A 16,894-nucleotide genomic window follows, 5' to 3' on the forward strand; every position below is an offset into this window, starting at 1 on the left:
CATATAGGATCTGGCTGTCTCCACCACTTGAAGTCCTTGAGGAGCTGCTGGGAAAACCCAAAAATTTGCCAGACTGGTTTGGCAGCAGCTACTGACTGCTCTCAAAAACATCAACCCATCAGAGGTGCATATGGGGTGCCATCTGCATCTTGTGAACCTATGTCAGAAGTGCAGCAGCTGCCAGAGGCAAGAGACACAAAGGAAGGAGAGGTGAGAGGCCTGCAATGCCCCCCTAAAGAAGATCCAGGAGGAGGCATTGAGAAGGCCATGTTGTGGGAACGCAGCTGGAGATTCACTCTCTGATGGAGGTGCTCCATGCTGGAGGAGGCACCTCTGTGTACACCCACAGGTAAGACCCATCCTGGAGCAGAGATGCCCCTGAAGGGTGTGTGTGAGTCCAGAGCAGAACTAAGAAAATGAGAGAAAAAAACCTCAAAGACCGGCAAAAAAAATCACTATTTTCTGATCCTGACCTGTGTCACACAGCACCTCATCAAAGGGACTGAGCACAACATGAAGTGAAGGCAAAGAGAGTGAAGACTATGAAGGAGGCAGGAGAGGTGTCAGAAGTGGAGTACAGGAGAGGGGCAGGAAAAACATTTTCCCTAGGAGTTTTTTTTTTTTGTCCAATTTGTTTTTCAGTAGTTTAAAGTTTACTTTGATTGGCAATTCATTAAATTAAGTAAAATTCCCTGAGCTGAGACTATTCTGGCTGTGACACCTCCCAGCAGCAAGCTGTGGTGTTTCTCCAAACAAAATACTCACATGCAGCCACACAGGGGCACAGATGGTTAACTGGGGGATAAAGTACCATCACACAGGCACATATGTGGTGTGTTACATCCTCCAGGCAACATCAGCTTGCTGATGAAATTTGACCCATGGAGTCTGACACATTTCTCTCCCATGTAATCTGATGGTTTACAAGATCTGGTTAAGCTGTGTGTGACTAACAGCGCTCTGGGAATTGCACACTAAATTTCATGAAGTATTTTTAACTGAAAATAATGAACCTGCTCTTGTAAAGGTTGACAGACTTCCAACTGGAGAAGCAGAACAATGTTCTGTTTGCTTCCCACAGCCATATCATAAGATTGTGTGGATGAGACATTACACAGTCAAGAGGTCAACAAAATTCCAGCAAAACTTGCTAAGATAGGAACTTTCAAAATACTATGAAAAACTCGTAATTCACTACACTGAATGAGTTAGGAAAAAACTTCCATGCTTGACAGACACTTGGTATGTCCCCAGGTCCAGAAATAATGATCATTAATCAGTTTTTAATTATTCTGTTGAGACAAAAAACTTTCCACACAGTATTTTTTTGTGTGGGTTCAGTTTTCTCCCATTCAAGTCAACTTGCTCTTTAGAACTGCTGGACAGAAGCCAAAGCACGTAAATAAGGTCCATATTTCATGGTTATCATCCAGTGTGAGGCCAGCAGGGACTATTAACTCATTTTCTCTCATCTTCTGTTTATCACAGTGATTTAATTTTTGCCAGAACACTGCCCTAACAAGCCTAATAATTTTAGTTGTACTACAGCATTTGTGTTTTCACAAGACTAAACTACTTTGTGCTCCTCAAAGAACAGAAGGGAGGTCCAGAACACCATAGGGATGCGTGAGATGAAGTATGCTCAGATCATCCCAGCAGGCAAACCATATGAAATTATTTAGGGAACAAAACTCTCTCCTGGTTCTGTTCAGCCAGATGAGGGGGGAACTCCCTTCCAACCCCAGACCAAGACCAAGTTTACTGTATGCATTTAAGCGAATCAATTCCCAGCCAAGCACATAGGAAGACATCTAAGAAATCAAACTCCCTGGGTGCTCAAGAATTTACCTCAGAGTCTGCTCTCTCTTTTGCAGCTGAAGGCAGAAAATAAAACCCCAAACAATCAAGCCAGAAGAAAACCATCTGGCAAATCACACATTAAGGAAAAAAATCCTTCTGAATCTCATGAGGCAACAGAGCAGATATACCCAAAGCAGAGTATTTTATTATAGCCTTAATGCAGAGCTGCAAAAGTCACAAGCATGGCAGTTTCAGTGCAGACAAGATTGATCACCCAAGCAAGCCAGCATTGATGAAGATGAAAGAGAGGTAATACACTGATTTTCAAATTTCAAGTTACATCCGGGGCTATGGCAATCCAGTCCTTAGTTGCATCACAACACATTTAAAACTAATCTCATCAAACTTTTTTTTTCTTGAGAAGCTGGAAGCAGCCCAAGGGAAAAGAAAGATGAGGTTCCTTTATGTGTCAAAGCAGGTACAAATTAATTTCTGAAGGTTCTAGTCATTCAACTAAAAGTATCCAAGCAGCAGAAGTTACTTGCTGCCATCCAAGTACCCTAAAAGTAGTAGTTGTAAGTATCATGGCTTTTTTACAAGTCATACATTATTTGTTGCCATTTCCTTAAAAGAAGCATTTGTCAGAAATAGTGCAAATTGTCAAATAAACAATTTAAATACATTTCTCAATCAAGGGCTGTTCTGTGGCTTAGCAGGATGCTTTTAGAGAGAATTAGTCACTTTAGATATTTCTAAATAACAGGAAAACAAAAGCATGCTTAAGACTGACTTACTGTTATAGATGACTTTCCTGCTGTGTTGCCATGTTTGAGTAAGGACTTGGAGAGCTTCCTCTGAGAAACAATCTGCAGGAAAACAAAAACAAAGGGAAAAATAATTAGAATCTGTAGTAAATACATGGTTTGTTGTGATTTCAGTTTTATGTTGCTTTCTTTTTTTTTTTTTCCTTTTGTATCAAGGTACTTTCTCAATCCATGATCAGAGTTAATGCAGTAAGACCACAACCAACAAGAAAGGTCCCCAGGAAGTGTGCATAGCATAGGATGCAATGGAAGGACAAAAAAGCATTTGGGGTCAAGCAGAATGGGAAGAACACAATTCACTGCATTGAATAGAAGAGTGAGAAACACAGAGATTTTCCTCAAGTATTGCAGTGATGGTCACAGGGGACAGAAACAAGGTTTAACTGGACTTAAAAGACAATAAGAAGGGAGCAGTAAACAGCAAATCTGTCAGAGATACCTCCAAAACTCAACTCATTAATTTTTATTGGAAACTGAAGTCCATTTACAAGGAGAAGGAATTAATTTTTTCTCAACATGTCAGTAGCTCTAAATTCAGGGCAGAAGTAAGCAAGCTGTCCCACACTTCAGATCCAAAATTGTCTCCTTTGCTTACCCCATACCAAACCTCCCCTAGAACTCAGCATTACAAATGAACTTGGTCATTAACCAAATTGTAAATATACTACAAATAAATGGCATCAGAGGAACAATGACAAAAGATTTTATTTGCCATATCAATAGTAACAAGCATTCCCTTACGATTTTGAAACATTTAAAACCAGACCAGCAAAAGTATTAGAAAAGGAAGAAACTTACAATAATGTAGAACTGCTAAGCTACAGTGATGTTCCAATGTATTGGTCACCAGTAAAGTGAATGCTATATTCATTTATTTATTTATTAAGTGGAAACTTCAAAATGTTGACAGATGTAAAGGTAATCTAAACCATTGCTTAGAAGTCACAGCATTATTTGTAATCTGAAAATAACTGTAGTACAGTTGTGCTGTGCAGATACTGAGTAAAAGATTGTGTCCTAAGAAAAAACTTAACCTCTTGAATGTGGCTTTTATCCTAGAAGCAGTCCTTTCCACCTTCCCACATCCAACAGTACTTGGATAACTTCATCCATACAGCTGATCTAAATGAACCATGAATAGACATCTTTGGCAAATATGCCAAAATATTATATGCAAAAGAAAAAGTGAAAAGGAGAGTTCCAGACTCTTCATGCGAGTCCTGGGCATCATAGAAACTTCAGCAATAAACCACAGCAGTAGGTAATGGCCAGAGCTGACATGCTCTGAGTAATGCAAAGTTGCAGCCAACCAGAAAATGTGCCGTGAGATAGGAGTGAGTAGGATGCACATTTTAGCCTAACATCAGTGGGGGGAAACATGTTTGTCCTGCCTATCAATTTACTAAATTGAACAGAGAATCAAAGCTGCACCTCAGATTATCCTCAGGTACAGTTGTCATAGAAGCAGCAAGACAGAAGCAAGTTTTAAACAGGCTTTAAATGTGAGATGGGAGAACCACCAAATGACAGGAAAGCACATCTGGAATCACTCTGACCAGCTTCTTGTTCCTATTTCAGCTATACCTGACAGGGGTATATCTAATCAGTTCTTAAAGAACTTAAAGGGAAACACTCTCCTGTGAAAATTTATTGTATTCATTATCCTTATGTAAATATATTTTCCTAACAGCTAATCTGATTCTCTGCAGTTTAGAGTCCATTATTTCTATCGAATGCACCATGAATAGGTAAAACAATCCTTTTCCCCTTTTCAGGCAATCCTTGTATCTGAAGACTTATTACCAACTCCCTACAGTCTTCTTTACTACATAACCTGAGTTTGTCCTATCTTTCCTTCTTGACAAAATTTCCTAGCTCTCAAACCATTCTCTGCACTCTCTGATGAGCCTTCATGGACTAGCTCATAAATACTCTTAAAATAATGCTCAAAATTGGGCATAATAACCCTGGTCCTTCCCATGAGAAGCAAGAAGAGCTTCTCTTGCAAGGCTGATACACTCCAGAATTACATTTGCCTTATTTTAAGAACATCATGATACTGTTAACTAATGTTCATAATAGGACCATTTCAGTTTTGCAGCTGGCTATTACTTAAATGAATAATTTAGCACTCTTTTTTGGACTGCTTTCCATAATGCTCTCTGTTGCCAACATCTCAATTTTCCAAACTAACTTTTGGATTTCAGCTATAGCGTTGGTCAGTGGCAACAACAGACAGGACTAAAAGTAAGATGACAATATTACTAGCAGCTCTTTTTCTTCCCTAGAATCTTGGAAATACTGTTTGCAGAGATCTTTTAAGTCATCCCTACATTTATCTTCTTGCCAGCTAAATAGGTTCAAGTACGAATCATTGCACTCCTGTGAACTGTGAGGTGCAATTCAAAAAATCGTGTTTGAGATTCTCAGATAGGAGGGAATACAGGAATATGACAGATTTTTCTTAATATATAATTAAACTGTGGGATCTGTACTGGCCAGACAATGAATTATGGCAGCTGAGGAGCAGAGCCCATTTATCTCCATGGTCAAAGAAAGATGCTCAGGCAACTTTGTAAAATACATTAAGCTAAGAAACCTTTTCAGACTTCTTACATATACATAGCCAGGGTATGAGATAGAGTTTGGGTGGGAACCTGTCCTAAAGTAGCCTCTTTAGAAACAGCAGGACTGTCCTCCTGAGCTACCCAAACTTTTCCAGCTCCCTTTGCTGCTTTTTGAAGTGTCACAGCTTTCACAGGGCATTGCACAGCTCGGGAGCTCCTGTGCAGGAGGCAGATAGCTCAAAGTTCCAGAAAGGATAATTTATTCTGACATGCTCATTAGTAGGCTGCATTAATGACACTTGCTCTCTAAGCCAGAAGCATTGCTCTGACACAGTAAGCACTCTGCATATGTAAATATGTGTATTTGGGTGCAAGTGTTTACCAGCTGTTAATTAAGTGGCCACTAAAACCAATCCTCTATCTGGCAACAATGTGCCAACATCTTTGCTTCAAATTGTAGTTGTAATTGCAATAACCATAAAGGAGTCTGTTTTCCATAGCAGTAATTTGATTCTTTTGTTCATGCACTGTATGAAATGGGTCTCACTGATTTAAAGAATCACTTCTGTGGAACCTGCCATCAATTACCTATCATATTTTTGTTAATGTCTCAATGCAAATCTTCTTCTAAACATTATTATACAAAGCATTTGCTGACCTGATTTTCAGACAGCAAGTCCTAAACAATGATAACTTGAGGGACTAGCAAGCATTAGTCTTAGTTCAGAGTTGCAGAGGCAGCTGAGCTGGCAAAATGCCTTGGTAGAAGGTAATTGACTACAGGTCTTTCATTTGTCAGGAGTCTTTGGCTTGACTCCGACTTCAAAACCTTGCAATTTAAAACTTGTGCTTCAGAGAAAAAAAAAGGGTTCTTCCAAAACTGGTGTGAAGAAGTGCAGAAAGTAAATATCTCTCTTCCTTCTAGAACACAAATAATAGAACCCAGTTCAGCCCTAGAAAACCTCATTACAATTCAAGAACCTGTATTTTCACAACATTTTATTAGAAACATGACCTACCAGTCAGCAAATGGATGTAGAAAACAGTCCTTGTTCATGCTGGAAAAGAGTTAATTTTCTTAGTAGCTGGTACAGTGCTGTGTTTCATATTTAGTATGAGAATAATGTTAACACACTGATGTTGTGGTTGTTGCTAAGTAGTGTTTACTCCATATCAAGAATTTTCAGTTTCCCATGCTCTGCCAGAGAGGAGGTGCACAACAAGCCAGGGAAGATAGCCAGGATGGCTGACCTGAACTAGCCAAAAAGATATTTCATACCACAGACTGCCATGTTCAGTATAAACACTGGGGAGAGTTGGCTCAGAGCTGCTGATTGCTGCTAAGGGATGGGCTGGCATCAGTCAGCAGGTGGAAAGTGATTGTACCATGCATCACTTCTTTCTCTTGGGTTTTATTTTATGCTTTCTCTCTCCTTTCATTACCGATATTTTTATAATAATAATAATAAAATTTTATTTTGTTTTAATTATTAAACTGTTTTTATCTCAAGAATGAAGTTAACCTTTTCTTTCTGATTCTCCTCCCCACTGTGGCAGCATGGGGCAAAGGGGGTGTAAGCAAGCAGCTGCATGGTGCTTTAGTTGCCAGCTGGGGTTAAACAACAACAATCCTTTTTAGTGCTCAGTGTGGGGAGCTCATACCAGGGCCACACCTCAGAGGTATAAAAGGTGAGACTTAGAGAAGTGAAGCCAAGTTCATTTTCAGCTACATACAAACTACTACCCAGTTGTGGCCTAAGAGCATGATATGTCCAATAAAAACATCATAGTAATATGTTTGCATGAGGTGGAAAAAAGATGTAAAAGCCTCTGTTTCTGAGAGAGAGCATATGAACATGAAGTTATTCCTATTTATCAGACACGCAGTCATCTAAACAGAACATCATCTCAGGGAGATTTCTGGTCTGAAGTGATAAGGGATGTCAACCCTGTGGTAAGATGGAAGTGAGAAATTCCCTTGAAGATGATCTTAATTTTCCTTATTACATACAAGCTCTTACAGGTTAAGGACAGATGCTCAATATTGTAGAGAAATCTGAACTTACATCTCCATTTAATCCTATTTCTAATTTAAAATAGCTAAAAGAGGCCTTGCACTTTTTTTTTTTCTTCATTATTTTAAAAGTATGAACAGATGCAAGACTCTAGATAAAAGCACCAAGGCTCTGACACCAGCTGTGTACCCAGCATTGCTCAGCAATCACTCAGAGACAAGGACTCTGATGAAGGTTTCCTCTCTCCTGTGCCTGAGTCGTGACTAATCAGCACTGTGTAAGATGAGCTGTGAAATATAATGGCTTGTTTTACCTGGCTTGTTTAAGCAACTTTTAAAATGTCTTTCTCTAGGTGGTCCTTTTTCAACCAAGTATAGGGATAACTTTCAATAATACCATGCAGAATTCCCAATGCTCATAAATAGAGCCAACACCAAGTTTTCAATATGGCTTTTTAACCAAGTTATTTCAACAGCATTGATTCAGCTTTGCAAGGTGCCACCCTGACCCAGAGGTTAAGTGTCCTAAATTCTTTATTTGGATTGTCCTCTTCTGCACATTGGACTTTCTTACAGGAACCCCAAATTTAGTTATTTACAGAGAGATTAAGCACAAATTTCCCTCAATCACAACAGTACACAGCTTGAAGAAGTCTTTGTATCTCTTCCTTGCTAGCTGGGATAGCCAGAGAAATAACTTTTATTTCCTAGCACCTCTGTGTTAACTCTTCTCCCAGATGTTATTTCTGCTACATGTACTTTCATAGTTACTCAACTCAACCTCTTTTTCAGGACTGCAAAGAGCACCTAGTCACAGTTTAGTAGCATTTTTCCCTTTATCCAAATGCCTTTTTCACAGACTGAATCTTCATGATCCAATGTATTTAAGTGCAGATCCCTTGGTGGTAAACACACTTCAAACCTGGAGAAGGAATTTCCCACCAAATAGCAGTGGTACATATAGAGTGTGTTTCCACCATCTGCTAGAACCATGTTGATATATCAAGGAAAGAAAAGTAGCAATCATATTCTTTCAAAAAAACATCTCAAATCTTGCACCAACCCTTGTGTTGTGGCTTAACCCCAGCCAGCAGCCAAGGTCCACACAGTCACTGCTAGACTCCACCCCAGTGAGACACAACAGAGAATCAGAAAAGTAATAAAAACTCATAGGTTGGGACAATAGCAGTTTAATAGGTAACTATTAAAACTAGAAACTGCTATCTTGTCAAGTTTGAGTGGGGATTTTAACATATACAATCAAACTAACTTGACTGTATTCACAAAATCCTTTTAATCCTCAATGCACAGCAAAAGAAGGATCCTGTGGGACATAATCATATCAAAAGTATTTGCCAGTTATGCTACAGACTCTCTTAAGCTCTTCCCTTCTAGTATAAATTTTTACCCCTTAAAGCACATTTTTCACTGCTACAAAGTGTCCCAAATGAAGGACAGCAATACTTTCATGATATTGCTGTAAGTGGAATGATGCAACCAGAGTGACTAGACAAACAATTGAAGATTTAACACTTGTAAAATATATTCTGAAGCTTGTAAATTAAAATATTAGTGCATGTAAGTCAGATACTGTAAGCCTCTAAACACCCCCAAATACAATGTCAGAGCTTGATGGCATTTCACCTGTATAGGTGAATAATGAATGATCAATTTTAAGCACAGGCAGCAGAAGTATCTCTGCCTCACAGTGTAAAAGCTCTCTCTTCACACATTCCTCTTCAGCCTGGCCTGTGACAAAACAAGGTTTATACAACTCTGATGTGCTTGTGTTTATCTTGCCATCTATCTCCCAGCTGTTTTTGAACCCACCAAATAGTTTTCATGAAGAGTGGCAGACCATTGCAAATGCACCAAGCATGCTACATTTCAACACGAAGAGAGACCAGACATTATGTAAATGTTAGAGACTGTATTCCACTCTCATTGAAAAAAAAAGTTTTGGGGAATGGGTCACAGATACCGAGAAAACCCTTCAAGTGATCACGTTCAGATGTATAGGTCCACAGAGAAGAAAGTTTCATTCTAATTGCTCACAGAATTCTTGTTCCTTCGTAGAGCCAGTTTCAGTGCTATAATGATCCTCTCTGTACATATGAGTCTTTCTGTACCATGCTCATCACTCTCCAAGATGTCTTTTGTTTGCTATAGTATTGTTCAGCTCAGAGTCTATTTACAGCTGAATTATACCTCTCCCTGTCTTTGTTAAAGATCTGTACCTGAAAATAGTCAATCAAAATGGAACACAGAAAAAGAGATATGCCTATCACAAGAGGCATAATGTTATTACAGGAAATATCTTATCAATAGTTTAAAAGGTCTTTGAATTTAATTATTGTGTAGAGTAGCAGCCCTTTTAGAATTAGTCACAATAATACCTCATTATAATAGCAAACTAAATTTAAATTACTCTTCCAAAGACTGCTACAGTAATTCATACAAAAAGATAAAGCATGTGAAAACAAAGCAGTACAAACTGTATAAGAAATTCTATTAACTATGGCAAAATTAATCTAGAAAATCTTACAGCTTCAGAGATCATGCTGCAATGTCAAACCAAGAGTTTCCTGGGGATAACAGAGATTCTGAAAGGGTTAGGCAAAGTTAGGGAGAGTGTTGCATTCATTATTTGCTTCTGCTCTGAGTCAGCGCTGGTAGAAAATGACATTCACGTCTAATAAAGTACATTATTCATCCTACTAATGAATTGAGCAACTTCATTTGGAGGAGATCAAAGGCCAAGTATTTAAAGGTACCTAGATACCTAAGGAGGCCCACAGACATCTAATGAGATTTAGGAATTCAAACACCTTGAAAAAAGCTGGTCATATGTCTTTTGCACCACAGAAGCAGTCAACAGTCTATTAAATAAATATTTTCATGCAAAATGTTTCAGTTTAATTAATTCAGGTGCAATCATGACTCTTTTAGCCTTTCTCTAATTCAAGAGCAAGGGGATTTATGATGGCTGAAATTGAACTAATAATCAGTCAGCTTTTTCAAGTGCATAATCTGCTAATGGCATATACTATGGAAAACACACGAGAAACAATTATATTCATTACTGAGAAGGAAGATTTTCAATCCAATTTGTACACAAATGTGTGTATGGGTAATATTAAATCTCAGAAAATCCTTGAAAATGTTCTTGACACAAAAAAATTTACATCTCTGCAGCTTTCTTCTGCTACTAGTTGAGCAAATAAGGGAGTAACAGCATTTTAACAGTTTTAAAAATTGAAAGAAATTAAACAAGGGATAAGATCCCAAATTTGAAAACAGCAAAGACCAGCCACAGTAAGTAATGGAAGAAAAGCCACAAAGGTTATTCCCACAAAATATGTCACAGAGAACAACCCAACCCACAGAGCTGGGGTGGTTCACATTTAAGAAATAAAAACTCTATTGGTTTCCATAATTTAATGGTGTTGCATGCACAGCTGAGCAGTAATTGAGACTGTCTTGGAAATGTGTTTTTAGTTTTCATCAGAAAATGGTTATCCATTGAAATAGTTGTTGGAAGCTCTTATAGAACAGACTAAAATTTCTGGGTGAAATTTCAGAAAAAAAAGTCTTTCTTGGCCACCTCCCTGATAATTACCGTGTGGTTAAGAAATTAACTTTGGTTATTAGAAAGTTTGAGCCCTTACTGTACTATATGATGCAATTTCAATGTTCTACAAAATTTATGGAATATAAAGCTGAATTATTCCAATAAGAGCGCTTTAGAAGCTCATGACATATGAAGGCACTAACCTATAAACAGAAGAGGACCTGGATTTGGGGTTTTGCTGTCTGTATTAGTTTCATTTTCCTAGAGCACCCTCCAGGTGCATTGGTACCTGGAAAGGTGCGGATAACACACCAGGGTTTGGTGACTGCTGAGCAGGGTGGGCACAGCATCAGCACTGTCTCTCAACATTTCACCCCCTCTTCAAGGAGCTGAGGGTGGGCAAGATCCTGGGAGGCCAAGTCATTGGAAAAAAAACCAAATCCCATACCATGCACCCCAACCACCACACTATCCCACTTGAAAACCATGAAAATCACACTGTTAAATTTCTGACTGTGCTTTTCCATCTAATATTATTTCCCCGTTGCTTTTTTTCACGTACATAAAACCCTGACCCATTAAACAAAAATCAATCTATCTTCTGACACTCAAAACAATTACAGATTTTGTGAGCAACCAAAAAGCATGAGAAGTACAAAACTCTCAGGTACTAGGTGAGGATTGAGTTGGAAATTATTAGTCTGGGTGAGAGGAGTGCTCAACACTTTACCTAGGCACAGAGAAGTGGAAAGAGAAAAACAAAAAGGAAAGAGGGAAGAATCTACTCTCCAAAGTTGCAGACATCTGCAAAACCATGACAGAGCAAGAACTGATTCATAGCATCTAAGGCACCTGTAAGAAAGCAAGAGGTCACCCTTATAGAGTGGTGGCCCAAGATGGCAATTAAAATATTACTGGTTGTGATTTCACTGCTTATCACTACAAAGCTGTGGATGGGTGCCCTTGCTTGCCAGTGCCTATGCAAAGAACAGCAACTATTTAGGGTGAACTGAAGAGTTAGAGGATTAGTGGGCAGATGCACAGCCTGATGGAGCATCCCAAGCAATTTCTGCTGAAGCAGAAAGCACAGTGCCAAACCACTGCTCAACCCCAACACTCCCACTCCAAAGAATGAGAGCTGTAATTTACAGCAGCAGCTCAAGAAGGCTGATATTACTGCCTTCCTCCCTAAGCAAGACCAGCTAAAACTAAGCCATACTTGCTCTGGTTATTTTTACTTTGCAAATTCAGGCTTTCTTTTGCCACCTGAAGGCTACTAAAAGTAATTGCATATAGAAGTGAGGGTTCACTATGCCTCTGCTTACACACAGGAAGCCATCACTGCTGTGAGGGTGCCAAACACTGGGACAAAGCCCAGAGATGCTGTGATAACTTCATCCTTGGAGACATTCAAGACTGGGCTGGAGAAGCCCCTGAACAATCTGCTCTTATCTGTTTTGAGCAGCAGATTGAACTGGAGACCCCAGGAATCCCTCCTCACTTAAATTACCTTATGATATGAAAAGCACACCCTCCCAAATGTCTATGCCACTTCCTTGTATGGTAATTCAAGTAAACCTAACTAAGGATTTGCTCCAGAGACACCACCCAGAGCAAAGCATCCAGTTTTGGGTCTCCAGAGGAGGGCCATGAAGAGGGGGTCAGAGGGGTGGAACACCTCTCCTTGTGGAGACAGGCTGAGACAGTCAGAGTTGGTCAGCCTGGAGAAGAGAAGGTTCTGGGGAGAGCCTACAGCACCCTCCTGTACCTAAAGGGGGCTACAAGAGAGCTGCAGAGGGACTATTTACAAGGGCATGGAGTGACAGGACAAGGGCTGATGTCTTTAAACTGAAACATTTAGATAGATATTAGGAAGGAATTTCACTATGAGGGTAGTGAGGCACTAAACAGGTTGCCCAGAGGTCGCTGGAAGTGTTCAATGCCAGGCTGGATGAGGCTTGGATCAACCTGGTCTAGTAGCAGGTGTCCCTGCCCATGGCATGGGAATTGGAATTAGATGTTCTTTAAGGACACCTCCAAACAAACCCTGCTGGGATCCTGTGAATCTAATTTCACAAACATGCTCCCAATTAAGAATAATCATTGTGAAGTTACAAGCAAAACATGCTACAGTTTCCTTGATTAAATAACTACCATATGACTGTAGAACTGGTATTATTAGATATTAGTTTTATACATTTAATTAGAAATTGAACAAAAATTTTAAAATAATAGCATATTTTTAAAAATTACAGTTTTTAGTTATGCACATTAACATATTTAACAATGTCACTATTTAAAAATGTCACTATTTAACAATGTCACTATTTAAACAGTACAACACAAGCTGCTTGGAGTATGGTACATTCTCTCAATGTGAAGTTCCTTGAAAAACTCTGTTTTATAAACTATGTGCAATTGCAGACCATATTTTAAGACTATGCTGCTAACTGAGATAAATTTGTTTGCACTCTCAACTTTCCTGCCTTCTCTAATATTTTAGGGTTTGTTTGATTTGGTTATCATTCTGACTGTAGAGAACATATTTGTTGATATTCTGCCAATCTGCACATTACCAGGACACTCAGGAAGCTGGGAAACTGGAATGTAGAAAGAGCCTTTCTCAGTACAAGGAACAGACTTTTAGTTCTTAAAAACACACACCAAAAAATCCCTCCTAAACACCTCATACCAAGCCTGCTCCTGTCAAAGCCTTCAAAAGACAATCTGCTATTGTTTTGTCTGGAAGGGAAACTTTTAAGTGTGATGGACAAAACAAATCACTTTGAGGAAATGTTTCTATTTAGCGTGTTGACATTTATGTATCTACACTCATCAGGTATCTACCCACAACCATTTGTTCTACCATGTTTAAATGTTGTGGCATAAGAAATTCCTGTTGATTAATCTGCTCTTCACATCCAGGTATGACTGACTACATGCCAGGATGTTGCTAACCACAGTATTTACCAGTAGAGGCACACAATTGACTTGTCCTGGCAAGAGCAGTATAAATAAATCTTGCAGAAAATCCAGTGGGATGTCTCTAGACAGTATATGCCTCAGATCTAGCAGCCTACAAGTCACTGCCTTCATCACTCTCATAGAACACAAATTTATTAGAGCATTTGGAAGGAGATTATTGAAACCTCCCAAAGGAATGCATTCCTCGTCATTTACATCCAAGACCCCAAATTTGTGACAAGCCTGTACCTAATGGGTAGGCTACATGTAAGATTGAGATCAGAATAAAGCTAAAATTCAGTTCTCTCTGTGAGCTTACTGTATAACCATGCTATTGTCTTTCCCAGCATTTAGTTTTCATACTAATTTTGATTTTGATAGAAGAGTTATATGATTTGGGTAAACATGCAGGTTTGCCACACATCTAAGTGATGATCTACAAACAGGTACAGGTAGCACAGAATCTTAGAGATCAACTATTATCTAGAAGAGAGCAATGAAAGTTGGCACTTCTATGTGGGGGTGGGAAGGGCATCAGTCTTTCAGACTATGCCTAAAAATCTACAGCCTTCCTGGATATCTCATTAAATCCTACTTGCACTGGGAAAGTGAGTTGGGAGGCTGACACACACTCTTGCAAAAAGTTCTGTTTTATTCAGGCATTAAAATTATGTAGACAACAAAAATTATGTCAAAATCGTCTCAAGAAAAGCTGTGCGTCTATTATCATAATTCAATGGTAATTGAATTATGTAATTACACCATACAGCTAAACAAGAGTGTAAGCTCCATGTGTACAGCCTGTGCTGTAGGACTGTCAACTTTGGAGTCTTCATAAAGGCTTGACTTGGATGACAATTCCAGTGCTACTCTTCTGGAATTTCCTAAATCAGTTTTAAATTATATAAAGGCAAAAAACTAGAAAAGCAGGAGGAAGGAACACCACCAAACATAACTAAATATGAGATCAGAGTCCTCCAAGTTGCATTACTGTGAACAGAATTCACACTGTTATTTTTTCTTGGTTACCATTGAAATTATGCTGCAAACAACCCAGCTGTGTGCTATTTATAGCCATCAAATAATTATAAAGACATTTACGTTACAGGCAGCAGCAGTGACATTTTTCCCCCCTTCTTTTTCAAGCCAATTAAGCAAGAAGAACATTATAATAACATTTTGCTTTGTTTCCCATTCCCCTTCATGTTATAGGACAGCTTCTTTTCATTTCTCAAGACCACAAGAAATCTGTCAAAAGGAACAGTGCACTGTAAATATCCTAAATACCAACATCTTTGTTTTGAGCTTCCAATTTATTAAATGCATATATTTCATATTATTTCTCTTGCTAAGAGGACTTTTCCTCGTCCAGCATGTTTGGCCTAATAGCTGTGGGAAGAAAATCAAAGTGATTCCTCTGTGGTGGGGCTGAGTGAGGACCAACAAAAGGTGAGAAAACAGGGAATCAAAGCTTTGCAGCATTTTCCATGACACATACCCTGTTCATAATACAAACTTATGTGGAAGCACTGCAAAGGAAAATCTGAACAAAAGAACTTCCTGCTCTTGGCACACAGCATGAAGAACAAATTTATACTCAGCTTAGTGAAATTTGGCATTGCCAAATTTCTGCACTAGGGACAGAGCAGAAATCTGTGCTATGAAACCCTGCATGACAAAAACTGCCAGTCTGAAATAAACAGTTATGCCTGGAACACTGCAGTGTGCCACCAGTCAGCAGTACGGGAATTCACCACAGAGTTGGCTATGATGACATCTAGATATTGATCTTGTGGGTAGGACTCATCACCGTTAAATTTAGTAATCAAAAAAGTTAAGTATCTCCCCTAAGCCAGCTGTCTAGACTCTCTTGACAAAAGATAAGGAAGGACAGGTATCTCCTGAGGACAATTTATCCTAATCTAGGATAGATGTCTCAGGCAAAATGAATCAACGGCTGGAACTGTCTGTTTCTCTCCATTGAACTTAAATGGAAATCAGAAGAGTAACTTAGTCTAGACACCTAACTTTTGGATAACTGAGAGTCAGGGAGATGAATCCAACCCTATCTCTCTATTTGCCACATCACCAGGCACTACCCTACATGAATAAAGTATATTTCTAAGTGTTTCTTGGACTTTGAACTTGCTTTAAACCCCATGCAATGTAAGGAACAATAACTTTCTTCAAAATCAGTCTATTTTCCAATGCCTAATGAGCATGGCCTTTTACTGTCCAAGGCAAATCACTGATCTTCCATTTCCTGTAAGCACTGAAGCTGTACTACAGCAGTAAAACAAACCAGCAGAAGTTCTCAATTATCCCATTCAAAGCACCAGTTAAGAATTTTGCCACAAATCTCACCTATCAGTCACCCAACAAAGAACATATTCCACATATACACAAAAAATGAGCAACAAGGGGGAAAATGGCACTGGCACTTACTTGTCCAAGCGTGCACTCCATGCCACCGAGGAAATCGGCTTCCTTCAGCCCATTGTGATTGCTGCTAATGTCATGGACCTCAAACCGCAATCGCTGCACCTCTTCAAAATAGAAGTCCACCGTGAACAGCTTGGAGAAGACGGGATTTATGCAGGTTCGGATCACTTCCGTCCTGTCCACCTGTCAGATCGAAAAGAGGTCACATGAGTGGCTTCTCTTTCTACCAGTGATGGACAGCCATAAGCTCCTCAAACACATTTTGCTCATTGTCCTGGATTGCCAAGCAATTTGTTTTCTATTTGCCATCTGTATGGCAGTTGTCTTCTGTTAAGTGGGCAGTTTTCCTTATCTCTTCCACACCCACTCCTTCCTCTGGGGGGGACATCTTCTGATAACAGGCTATTGAATGTCACTGCATGACTGATAAGAACTATAACATCCCATTATGAGATGCTCCACCCAGAGGGAGGAGCCAAGCATTCCTACACAGATATAATCTTGAGATTCTGGAACACCTGTGTGGCTTCTCCACTGGATATCCCAGAGGAACAGCTGCCTCTTCCACTTCAGAGGAAAACTACACCCTTCTACAGGATCCCTGCTCCAACAGAACCACGCCTGTCACTCCAGGAGGACTGCAGCCACAATTCCAATTGGACGGTAGCAGCACCCTGACCAACAGGATGCCAGGTTGGGTTCTGACTCTGTG

General features: G+C 39.4%; 1 protein-coding gene across 2 annotated transcripts in view; it reads right to left on the bottom strand.

Moving 5' to 3' along the window:
• CPNE4 (copine 4) overlaps positions 1-16,894 on the bottom strand; it is a 229,377-nt gene that overhangs the window by 95,783 nt on the left and 116,700 nt on the right. For both annotated transcript variants that reach the window (XM_058818056.1, XM_058817983.1), the window contains 2 exons: positions 16,186-16,365; positions 2,595-2,666 (listed from right to left, as the gene is read on the bottom strand). In XM_058818056.1, the coding sequence (XP_058674039.1) occupies positions 2,595-2,666; positions 16,186-16,365 (252 nt within the window). The remainder of the gene's footprint in view (positions 1-2,594; positions 2,667-16,185; positions 16,366-16,894) is intronic.

Source organism: Ammospiza caudacuta, chromosome 1 (assembly GCF_027887145.1).
Source record: "Ammospiza caudacuta isolate bAmmCau1 chromosome 1, bAmmCau1.pri, whole genome shotgun sequence".
NCBI lineage: Eukaryota > Metazoa > Chordata > Aves > Passeriformes > Passerellidae > Ammospiza > Ammospiza caudacuta.